General features: G+C 47.7%; 1 protein-coding gene and 1 pseudogene across 1 annotated transcript; both read right to left on the bottom strand.

Moving 5' to 3' along the window:
* Nucleotides 1-1,103: 1,103 nt before the first annotated feature.
* Nucleotides 1,104-2,575, bottom strand: LOC108177604 (late cornified envelope protein 3D). Its single transcript, XM_017345603.2, has 2 exons — nucleotides 2,524-2,575; nucleotides 1,104-1,674 (listed from the first exon to the last, which is right to left on the bottom strand). Exon 2 carries the CDS (start codon nucleotides 1,651-1,653, stop codon nucleotides 1,369-1,371), a length of 285 nt encoding a protein of 94 aa, XP_017201092.1. The 5' UTR covers nucleotides 1,654-1,674; nucleotides 2,524-2,575; the 3' UTR covers nucleotides 1,104-1,368.
* A 7,182-nt stretch (nucleotides 2,576-9,757) lies between these two features.
* LOC100358365 (eukaryotic translation initiation factor 3 subunit H-like) lies at nucleotides 9,758-11,185 on the bottom strand (annotated as a pseudogene).
* Nucleotides 11,186-11,845: the final 660 nt, after the last annotated feature.

Raw genomic sequence — 11,845 nt, 5'->3', positions numbered from 1 at the left:
TAACTCTTTCAAATGCTGATTTCATTTCCCTTGGGTAAATTCCCAGGAATGGGATGTCTGGGTCATATGGTAAGTCTACATTCAGATTTTTGAGGTATCTCTGTTTAATGTCTTCCATAGTGGCTTTACCAGTTTACATTCCCACCAACGTGAATTAGGGTACCTTCCCCCGCCCCCCCCCCGCATCCTTGCCAGCATTTGTTGTTTGCTGATTTCTGTATGAAAGGCATTCTAACTGGGGTGAAGTGAAACATCATTGTCATTTTGATTTGCATCTCCCTGATGGCTAGTGATCCTGAGCCATGTCTGTTGGCCATTTGGATTTCTTCTTTTAAAAAATTTCTGTTCAAGTTCTTTGCCCATTTCTTCACTGAGTTGTTTGCTTTGTTGTTGAGTTTCTTGATTTCTTTATATATTCTGGTTTTATTAATCCCCTATCAATTTCATAGCTTGCAAATAATTTCTCCCATTCTGTCAGTTGCCTCTTCACTTTCCTGAGTGGTTTTTTTTTTTTTTTTCAGTATAGAAGCTTCTCAATTTGATGTAACCCCATTTGTGAATTTTGACTTTGATTACTTGTACCTCAGGGGTCTTTTCCAAGAAGTCTTTGTCTATGCCAATGTCTTGTAGGGTTTCTCCAATGTTCTCTAATAATTTCATGGTATCAGGTTGTAGATTTAGGTCTTTAATCCATTTTGAGTGGATTTTTGAGTTATTAAGCACCACTGAGGCCTTCCTTTCCTGCCCTGGTCTATCAGGAACTTTTCTACTAGTGTTTGGGCTCTTTGCTTCCCCTCTTACCTGTCTCCTGCTTGGCAATCCTGGAATCTTTTTTCATATCCTAAGGGCAGTCTTTGCCCCCGACAGGGCCTAGGCACAAAATAGCCCGTGTTATAGGGGAAGCCAAGCATTGTGCTGGCATGGGGACAAACCGGCAGAACCCTCTTCTTTCTCCTTCAGGCCCCTACAGAGGGATCAGAACTGCTCTCTGCTCTGGAGTCAGCTCTGATCTTAGGCGAGGTGGCACCGGCTGGAGGGGCAGGAGGAAGTGAATTCACAGAGCCAAGTCAGAGAGAGCCCGGTGGTGTGGACAAAATGAAACTTTATTTTTTCATAGGGTTAGGCACAGGTGATGGCAGTAGACAGGAGAGATATTGCAAACCTCGGCAGGTACCCTGGCATTCTGTGGGCTCCTGGAGAGCAGCCAGGAAGAGCCACTGAGCAGAACTCAGAACTTCCTTGGGGAGCATCTCAGTACTGGCCAAAGGCAGAGAGACCAGGGCGCTGGGGGAGAACACAGCAGGATGGGCGTGGACCTTGGTTTTGTTTTCTTCCAAGTTTCTTGCTTCAGCTGCACTCCCCAAGGTATCAGCAGCCCCCAGACACAGCACCACAGCCTGAGCCCCCAGGCTGCTGACCACTGCCACTGTCACAGGACTCGGAGCTCTGGCGCCGGCATCGGTGCGACCTGCGGCGCCTGTGATGGCTCAGGCAGCAGCTGCCCTCGGAGCCAGGGCCACTGCAGCCCCCGAGGCCTGGAGCACAGCCAGAGGAGGCTGGAGGCAGACACTGCTTTGGGCTTTTTGGAGGACACTTGGGTGAGGGGCACTTGGGAGGGGGCTGGCTCTGTTGCTGGTTCTGCTGGCAGGACATCTTGGTAGGACGTCAGTGATCCTGGACAGAAAGAAGAAAAAGGTCAGTGCAAGAGCTTTAGGTCAGTATCTGCTCTCTGATTGGTTTTGTAAATCCTTGCTCCTAAGACCGGTTGCTTCCTGAACTACGATTTTCAAGAAGGCAGTGGAAATTGGCCTCAAGTTACATTGACCTGACAAGACATTTCCTTCCACTTTGCCTTCCTTCCAAAAGAACGCTAATGTCTTTTAACTGGTCCCCGAGGCCCTCTGTCTTCACAGAAGTATTGAAGCAAATAAACCCAGCTGGGCAATGACTCCCCGAGACTGTCTCTGGGCTGATGTCCTCTCGAGGGAACACTGAGAACTGGGGCTCTGTTGTGTCACAGATTCTCATGTGTCCCACAGATGTCCCTTGTCCCTAGATGCTCTCCATATTCTTTTTTTTTTTTTTTTTGGACAGGCAGAGTGGACAGTGAGAGAGAGAGAGACAGAGAGAAAGGTCTTCCTTTTGCCATTGGTTCACCCTCCAATGGCCGCTGTGGCCGGCGCACCGCGCTGATCCGAAGGCAGGAGCCAGGTGCTTCTCCTGGTCTCCCATGGGTTGCAGGGCCCAAGTACTTGGGCCATCCTCCACTGCACTCCCTGGCCACAGCAGAGAGCTGGCCTGGAAGAGGGGCAACCGGGACAGAATCCGGTGCCCCAACCGGGACTAGAACCTGGTGTGCCGGTGCCGCTAGGCAGAGGATTAGCCTATTGAGCCGCGGCACTGGCCATATCCTCTTCATTATGTCCCCATGTCAGGTGTAACTGCTTCTCTCTTCCCCACTAAAGTCTGGGGTTGTCTTCTCCAAAAGCAGCCTCTGGGCTCTGTTCCTTGCTGGGCACTCACCGGGTGCAGGGGAGGCAGGAGGAGGCTGCTCCTGAGGAGGCTGTGGATGAGGAGTCCAGGGCAGAAGCCCTTTTATCCTCCATGGGGTTTCTGATGCAACCAGGAAGGAGGCAGCAGCAGGCACTCCCATCCCTCGTCTCCAGCATCTTCCTCATGCCTGACTGGAGGGAACCGGGAACTGTGATGACTGCTCCTGGGGTGTCCTAGGGACCTGCCGTTTCTTTTCCTTTCACTTTTTTTTTTCTTTTCCTTCATCTCAAATGCCTTATCTCAGGTTCTGTCCTCTTCATTGCTGCTGGGCAGTGAGAACGTGGAGATGTATGGGACACAAGTCTGGGCCTTGAACGTTTCAAGAGTAATGGGACTGAGAGAGAAAATGTGCCACCATATGATTTGTCCTGTGGTACACATGTCCTTTGGATATCAGTTCTCTACTGCTCTGCATTTGCTCAGAGGCAGTCACCTCCTGACCCCTGGGGATGTTGGGTGATGTGAGATCACTGGGCCCCGAGAGTGAGATATATTAGCTAATGGATGGAGGAGGGGAGCTGTGCACTGTCTGGGGAAAGATTGGGCCCCTAAGAGAACCAAAGCAAGATGGGATTATATGGATGAATTGACAAACTATCAAAAAGATCTACAACAGTTGAGCTCACAAGATGTATGTGTAGTCTGAAAAAAATAGTTTGTTCATTTTAGTAAGTTTCCTGTGGAATGTATGATATTGATTATAAGAAAATTATCATTGAGTATCAAATATTTAAGAAAATTTCTGGGCCGGTGCCGCGGCTCACTAGGCTAATCCTCCGCCTAGCGGCGCCGGCACCCCGGGTTCTAGTCCCAGTCGGGGCGCCGGATTCTGTCCCGGTTGCCCCTCTTCCAGGCCAGCTCTCTGCTGTGGCCAGGGAGTGCAGTGGAGGATGGCCCAGGTGCTTGGGCCCTGCACCCCATGGGAGACCAGGAAAAGCACCTGGCTCCTGGCTCCTGCCATCGGATCAGCACCGTGCGCCGGCCGCAGTGCGCCGGCCGCGGCGGCCATTGGAGGGTGAACCAACGGCAAAGGAAGACCTTTCTCTCTGTCTCTCTCTCTCACTGTCTACTATGCCTGTCAAAAAAAAAAAAAAAAAAAAAAAAAAGAAAATTTCTGAAAGTCATGAAGATAACTTGGTCAATGTGTTGCCACTGATGAAGTTGGTGATGGTGGTAACATTATGTGCATGATATTGAATGGAAGAATCCTAATAATTTCTAAGGCTTGTGCAGGATAACTTTTATAAAATCTGAATCCTATTTGATAATAACTGTATTCTGGTGTATGGATGTGAATGTTCTCTATAGTTTATGGCTTGTAACACAAAATTCTCTATAAGGTGGCCGGTGCTGTGGTATAGTAGGTTAAGCTTCTGCCTTCAGCGCTGGCATCCCATATTGGCATTGGTTCGTGTCCTGCCTGCTCCTCTTCCAATCCAGCTCCCTGCTATGGCCTGGGAAAGCAGTAGAAGATGATCCGAGAACTTGGGCCCCTGCACCCACATGAGAAACCCAGAAGAAGCTCCTGGCTCTTGGCTTCGGATCGGCCCAGCTCCAGATGTTGCAGCCATTTGGGGAGTGAACCAGCAAATGGAAGATCTCTTTCTCTCTCTCTCTCTTGTCTCTCCCTCTCTCTGTCTATAACCATGCCTCTTGAATAAATAAATAAATCTTAAAAAAAATTCCTTATAAGGCCACACACTTTAACAACTCTCAGTTTAAAACATGGAGATTCCATGGTTTATTTTGAGACACCTGACGGAGAATGAGTTGCACTTGATAACTGAGAATGTGGCTTGGGATGGAGAAAGGGGAAGGACTGGTGGCATTGACCTTCCTCTCTCATGTTCCTCTGCCTTCAGGAGTCTCTTGCTTAGGGATGTTTCTAGGTTTAGTCCAGGGCCATGCTGGGGTGCCTGTTTATGTCGTGTTGTTTGGGACCCTGCAATTACTACTGCATTGGAAGGATTATCCATGGAGGAAGCTGAGGAAGGACACAAAGAGGCGCTTTCCTCAAGTTTTGCTGGTGATGGAGGCCAAGAGTGTGCCAGATGGGCAGAGGGGCAGCCTGTTGAAACACGTTGCTGGAGAATTCTGGGCTTTCTCAAGGATCCACCTTGGTACCTGGTCCACGACTCTGGTTGAGATACCGTGTTCTGATTTCCTCATAGGTCTGATATTCTTCCTGAGCACTTTGCCCTGCCTGGATACCACCATCTGCAACTCCTGCCTTATTGAAAGCCCTTCTCCTTCAGGTTCAGTCCATAATTCTTCACTTAATAAACTTCTTTGCGACATCATTGGTTTTCCCCACCCAAAGAACACTGGAAACACACCTGAAGTGGAGCAAAGCTACGCTGAGTGTCCTGTTGCAATGCAGACAGCACACCATGTTAAAAGGGCATCTTTAAGAAGCAATTGCTAAATGATTTGTGCTTACTTTAAGTAATTTGAGAGAAGTTCAAGAAAGTCAAGTTCTTCCCTGGATTGCATAAGAATTTCTGTGATTGGGTATCTTAATTTTTTTAAACTAAGTAACAGGAACAATTAGAGAAGGTTAAAGCTGTAGTTGGTAAAGAGGTAGCAGCCACTCATATTACTTGAGAAAAAAGGGATGATTTGGTCATTTTGTGATTTGGACAATGCTCTTGTTTTGTTGACGCTTAGGACAATCTTAATTTGTTTTGGCTTTTGGCTTGCTCCTTCATGTGCCTGGAGCTGGCTTGTCTAATGTGGAGCTCTGTGAAACTGTTTGCATCCAACAGGAGAGAATCATAGCCTAACTACTAGAGTCAAGGCAGACTTTTATTTTGTCAGAAATCTGGGCCTTCTTCTTGTTTTCTCAGCATTTATGGGCCAGGCACCATGGTCGGCAGTAGGGACATAGCAACACAGAGAGTGTCATGGTATCATTTAGTAGTAGGCTTGTTGTCTGGAAAACTGAATAAAAATAGAAGAGCTGGTTATACCAGTGATGATGGCCCCCGAAGGGAGTTCCGAGCACCACAGGGGTATACAAACGGCGTTGGGAACTAGATTTTGCTGTAAAGCTGAATATTTAATTCTCCATATATTGTGGTTATCCAGAAGCAAGCTTTGTCCTCAAAACAGTAGCAAGCATGGGAATCATTTTCTCCCCAGGAATTGCAACCCTGAATCACAGACAATAGGGAGAGAGGGGAGGAGGGAGAAATAATTGAAAAAGGATCACAAATAACATATTTTGCGCAAGTTTCAAGCAATCAAAATATCCTTGCCAATGACTTTCAGAAAATGGGTTAGTTTCGCCTCTCTGAAACACAGGTGGATTCCTGTCAGGCTCCTCACCAGCCTCAGCCTTGCCTGCCTGCCTTGGAAGGTGCCCCACCAGTCCTGGAGATGCAGCTTATTAATGTTGCCTCCACCTTGCTGAGTGCCTCATGACTCTCAGGTGCTCCTCTTCCTTGTGAGGTCAGGTGCCGCAGCTCCACATGCGGAGCTGCCATCCTGTGATGACGGAGAGCAGCTGGAAGGGCAGGGTCTGCTCATTTCCCTCCGAGCACCAGAGCAACACCCTGAGAACTGTCAGCCCCAGAAGTCTCCTCCCGATGAGGCTTGGCTCCCTGCAAACTTAAGGCATAAAGGAAATAGAGACTGGTCTGGTTGGATGAATCCTGGGAGTTTCATGACTTCGTCATTTTAGCGGATGCTGTAAGAACAGGCAGTACAGGAACTCGGCTTCGGCCCTTTGGAGTGCAGTTTGGGCATTCCTCATCTGTAATTAGGATGAATAGACAAACACAAAGCCCTCCTTACTTCCAGGTCACAGTTCCTTCTCAGTTCTGTCTTTCCAAGTGCATAGCAATCGCATTGAGTAACCGAGTCGTTCCCAAGGACTATGGGAAGAGGTGGCAGAAAGTGCCCATTCATTTGGTGCATTCCCATCTCACCTGCAGATGAGGCTGTTGTGTTGTGAGGCAGACACAGTTCTCTAGTCAGTGCCCAGGAAATCTCAGTGTGGATATAGTGTGTAAAAGGAGGTTGGGCTAGAAGTTTCTTCTTCTATTGAGATATTGGCTAATGTGTAAAAGCTGACAATAATAAGTTCCACTTATTCCCCCCCCCCTTTTTTTGACAGGCAGAGTGGACAGTGAGAGAGAGAGACAGAGAGGAAGGTCTTCCTTTTCCGTTGGTTCACCCCTCAATGGCCGCTGTGGCAGGCGCACCGCGCTGATCTGGAGCCAGGAGCCAGGTGCTTCCTCCTAGTCTCCCATGCGGGTACAGGGCCCAAGGACTTGGGCCATCCTCCACTGCACTCCCGGGCCACAGCAGAGAGCTGGCCTGGAAGAGGGGCAACCGGGACAGAATCCAGCTCCCTGACTGGGACTAGAACCTGGGGTGCCGGTCCCGCAGGAGGAGGATTAGCCTATTGAACCATGGTGCCGGCGCAGGGGACTCTTAAATTGTGCTGGACTGAAGACTTTAACGCCTGGAAGTGATCCTAAGGGCATAATATCTGTCAGAGACATCATTAAAACACAGAAAAGAGATTGAAAGAGCTCCTGCCTCCTGGATATGGCCTAGCCCAGCCCTGGCTGTTGAGGTCATCTAGGAAGTGGACAAACGGATGGCAGATCTCTCTCTCTCTCTCTCTCTCTTACAAGAGCAATAAAGAATCAAGTTCAGGGGAATTTAGTGGAATCTTCATAATGATCACACACAGTTACTGAAAAGGGACTGGAAAGTGGAAATCAGGAAGTTACTAGGGATGGGGGGCATGATGGGATGTTGGAAGTCAGGGAGGAAGTATAGGAATAGGAGGACCTTAGAAGCTGGAGAGGTGGGGTAGAGAAGTTGGGTATTTTGTGCTGGGAATATCTGTGTGCTACTCATAGTGAAAAAGAAAACTCTGGAACACAGTAGAAGCTCAGTATGATCCCAGCTGCAGTCTTTGGCTTCAACATCTCTACTTCCCATTCTTGGCTGCCACTCTGCTCCTGCATCTTGTCTCCTCACAAGCTCCTGCTTGTTCTGAATGTGAGGAGAGGGGTGGACATACGAGGGACATGATGAGTCCATGCTAGGTCAATTTAGTGTCACTTTAGTGAATGATACTCATTGCTGAGGGAGTATCATTCTTTGGTCCTGAGGAGAGGTATCATTTCCGATGAGTCTGTAATGGAGACAGGTGCATTAATTATAGGATGGATAACAACAGGGTGGTTGGGAGGGAGAGTATATAGAAACATCATAAGAACCCAATGACAGGTGCAGGTATTGTGGTGCTGGGGGTTAAGCCACCACCTGAAAAGTGTGCATCCGATATGAGTGATGGTTCCAGTCCTGGCTGTTCTGCTTCCAATTCAGCTCACTGCTAATGTGCCTGGGAAAGCAGAAAACGATGACCTAAGTATTTGGGCGCCTGCACCCACACGGGAGACCCTGATGGAGGTCCAGGTGCCTGGCTTTGGCCTGGATCAGCCCTGATCATTGTGGCCTTTTAAGAAATGATCCAGCAGATGGAAGATTTTTCTCTCTGTCTCTCTGACTCTCCCTCCTCTCTCTGTAGCTCTGACAAATAAATAAAAGCAATGTTAAAAAAGGGAAAAAAGAACCCAATAACATTTGACAGAAAAAAATCTGGATTTGGCATCACATGAGTAAGGTGGCCGGGACTATACCTGGGGATTCTGTTTAGGGAGGATCACTGGAAATTAGACCTAAGTTAGAGTCACTAGGAGCAGGACACACTGAGATCTGGAACCAGATATTTGTCAACGAACATGGTTTGAATACAGTAAAAATGGTTTATGGTGCATACTTGCTTTCCAGATTAAACAGAATATTCTATTTGGGAATTTCCCATCCTACCATTGTCACCAACATCCCAAGGGGCTTCTCAGCTAGGAGGCGAGGGGCAATGGAGGAGGAAGATCATCACCCTGAGAGGAGGCTGACTTCTCTGTTGACTGGATCATCGAACCCTTCTTCCCTGTGGTTGTCAGGGCCCTGCTGGCTGCTGGAGTGACAGCAGCTAGAGCTTGGAGGCTTTGCCCAGTGGGATAATGAGACCTGTGATTGCTACAGGGCAGACCTGAATAGAAAGGGGCTGGGGGCAGGGTGCGGAGGGAGCCATCAGCTCCCGAGGCCTCACAGGCCACAGAATTCCTTCTGTCAGATGTCCTGGTGAGTGCCTGGGAAAAGGACAAATGGATGGCCTGGGTGTGTCCGTGCTGCCCTCAGGCCATCCATTTGTCCCCTCCCTGGTGGCACTCAGGCTGTGCATCACACAGATAAAAGGCCTCCTGCCCTGGGCTCCTCATCCATGGCCTCCTCCTGCCTGCTGTGCCATCTGTTGAGTGTCCAGCAGGCCTTGGCTCAGCCTGGGATGTCGGAACAGAAAGCTGAGGTCACGGTAGGGGAAAGAGAGAGACAGAGAGGTCTGGGATGAAAACCCAGAGACAGCGCCACAGAGAGGGCAGCATAGGGAAGCAAAGGCCGGGGAGTGAACCAGTGGACAGAAGACCTGTCTTGCTCTCTGCCTCTCCTTCTCTCTCTATGTAACTCTGACTTTCAAATAAATAAATAAATCTTTAACAAAGAAAAGAAAAGAGCCCAGAGAACGTGCCAGTCCTCCTGCCATGTGAGAATGGAGTCAGTAGGGCCTGGAAGCAGGCAGGTCCTCACTAGACCTTGACCAAGGTAGCACCTGAAAACTTGGATTTCCAGCCTTCACAACTGTGAGGAATAAACTCATGTTCTTAAGCTGCCTTATCTATGGTACTCCATTTTAGTAGCCTGAATGAGTTTAAGACATCACTCCTCACCCCATACACACCATCCCATGTCAATCAAAAATTTAAAAAAAATTGACAGAAGCATGTTAGGTATGTGATACACATTTTAAAAATTATTTTATTTTCTCATATTTGCTTGCATAAAATATCTGCATCAAAACAAGCATGCTGGGGAGAAAACAACAATTTTGCTTTATTCTAGTTGGACTGTGATATCCTACTAACTTATGAAAATGCTATATGCTATTCTTTTTTTTTTAACAAGAAGTCAAGACTTCTGTTTTATTTTCTTATTGGTTATAAAGATAGTATTGCCAAAGACAGCAATAACATTAAAGAATTCTCTGTGCTTCTGAATATGCAAATATACTTCTTCTATGAGTTGCTGAAGAGTCCATGTTAACTCCTTTTCTGGAAACTTCCGTTTCTTAGTTGTTGTAGTCTTGAAGAACTTGGGCCATGAAGAGTTTGCCCAAGTTCTGGGCAGTAAATTCCCTGATGTTCTGGCAGTAAGTATTAATTCGGCCTGCAGTGAGCAGTGAGCCCATCCTGGCAGGTGGCTGGGTGGTTTGGAGAGCTCTGGCAGGTCCTCCTCCGGGCGTGGGGGTTCTCCTCGACTCTGGTGCTGCATCTTCTCCTGCTGCCGACGCTGATGAGACGAATGTTCCTGCAGCTGCTGTTTTCTTGTATTCCTCATGTATTTGTTATATTTAACTATATCTTGGCTCATTTCACCCACTCTGTCCATCAGCAACTGTCGATTTCCCCCCAAGTGATTGCTGCTGGCAAGTCTGAGCAGTTCATGTTTGTCTGCTACAGCCGATTTCTTCTCAAGCTTTCACATTAGAACACTGATCAGATGTGAATTTTTAATTACAATCGGGCCGGCGCCGTGGCTCAATAGGCTAATCCTCCACCTTGCGGCGCCGGCACACCGGGTTCTAGTCCCGGTTGGGCGCCGGATTCTGTCCCGGTCGCCCCTCTTCCAGGCCAGCTCTCTGCTATGGCCAGGGAGTGCAGTGGAGGATGGCCCAGGTGCTTGGGCCCTGCACCCCATGGGAGACCAGGAAAAGCACCTGGCTCCTGGCTCCTGCCAGGATCAGCGCGGTGCGCCGGCTGCAGCGGCGGCCATTGGAGGGTGAACCAACGGCAAAAGGAAGACCTTTCTCTCTGTCTCTCTCTCTCACTGTCCACTCTGCCTGTCAAAAAAAAAAAAAAAAAAAAAAAATAAAATAAATAAATATTTTTAATTACAATCGGCACTTCTTCAAACATGTGCTCAAAGGTGATATTTGCCTTTTCCAATGCTTCAGGGGAAAAATTAATCTCTTTACAAACTTCCATCAGCTTAGGAGTCAGTCTGTATGCCTTTGGTGACAGGGACCCGTGGGCAGTTTTTATGGGATGGTAAATGAGAACAACAGATTCTTTAGTGGCATGCTGGCAACTGAACTGACAATCCAGGAGACCCGGTGAGGAAGGAACCATAGCAAGTGACTGGTACCAGCCCATGTGGAGGGATCAATGTCTACATGGCGAAGGCTCCGCATCATTTCCATCCGATACTGGACTTCAAGGTCGGCATCATCCTCCGTGTGCTGCGGGAGAGGAAACCAGCTGGCGATTTCAAGCCGATCTTCTACATCCAGTCCTAAAATCGCTCCTTGAGCAACCTCAGTTCCTTGACCTTCTTCTTGATAATGTCTTGTTATCTTTAGCACCACCAAGCCATCTATCTGCACCTGCTTCACGGCCGAATCTCCAGAACCGCCTTTGCCCTTGTCCTTCGCCACCGCGCCGGTGGCGGAGCTGGAGGAAGTGCCGCTGGAGCCGGTGCCTTCCTTGCGGGACGCCATCTTTCCAGCCAGACAGGGAGAAAAAAAAAAAAAAAAAGCCGTATGTTATTCTTTAAATACGTTCACCACTTATTAGAAACGCAAACGTATGAACTTCTGTGGTGGGTTCTTTCACTCAGCATACTGTTTTCAAGATCCATATATGTTGTAGTATGTTTCAGTTGCTCTTTATGGCTGAATGATACGCTTGCTTGTGGCTATTTGTTTATAAACTCACCAGTTGGTGGATATTTGGGTTATTTCCAGTTTAGGGTTATTATGACTACAAACTCTATTTTTTCCTTTCTTCTGCTTTAGGTTTGCTTTGCTCTTCTTTTTACCTTTGTGGGTACTTCTACCAGTACTGTTTATTTTTCTTATGGACCTGAATCACTTTGTGTTTCCAGACCTTTAGTTTCTGTTTCAATTTAGCCTGAAGGATTCCTTTTAATATGTTTTGTAGCATAGCTCCTAGCAGCAAACTTAGTGTATCTGGAGATGTCTTCATTTTTCTTTCACCTTTGAGGTTTGGCTTGATATGGAACTCTTGGTTCACAACCTTTATTTTAAAAAAGGATTTATTTTATTTATTTGAAAGACAGAGTTAGAGAGAGAGGTAGAGATAGAGAAACAGAGAAAGGTCTTCCATCTGCTGGTTCACTCCACAAATTACCGCACCGG

This window comes from Oryctolagus cuniculus, chromosome 7, assembly GCF_964237555.1.
Source record: "Oryctolagus cuniculus chromosome 7, mOryCun1.1, whole genome shotgun sequence".
NCBI classification, from domain to species: domain Eukaryota; kingdom Metazoa; phylum Chordata; class Mammalia; order Lagomorpha; family Leporidae; genus Oryctolagus; species Oryctolagus cuniculus.
Note: the sequence above shows the minus strand (reverse complement) of the source record. Positions and strands in the feature narration are given on the sequence as shown.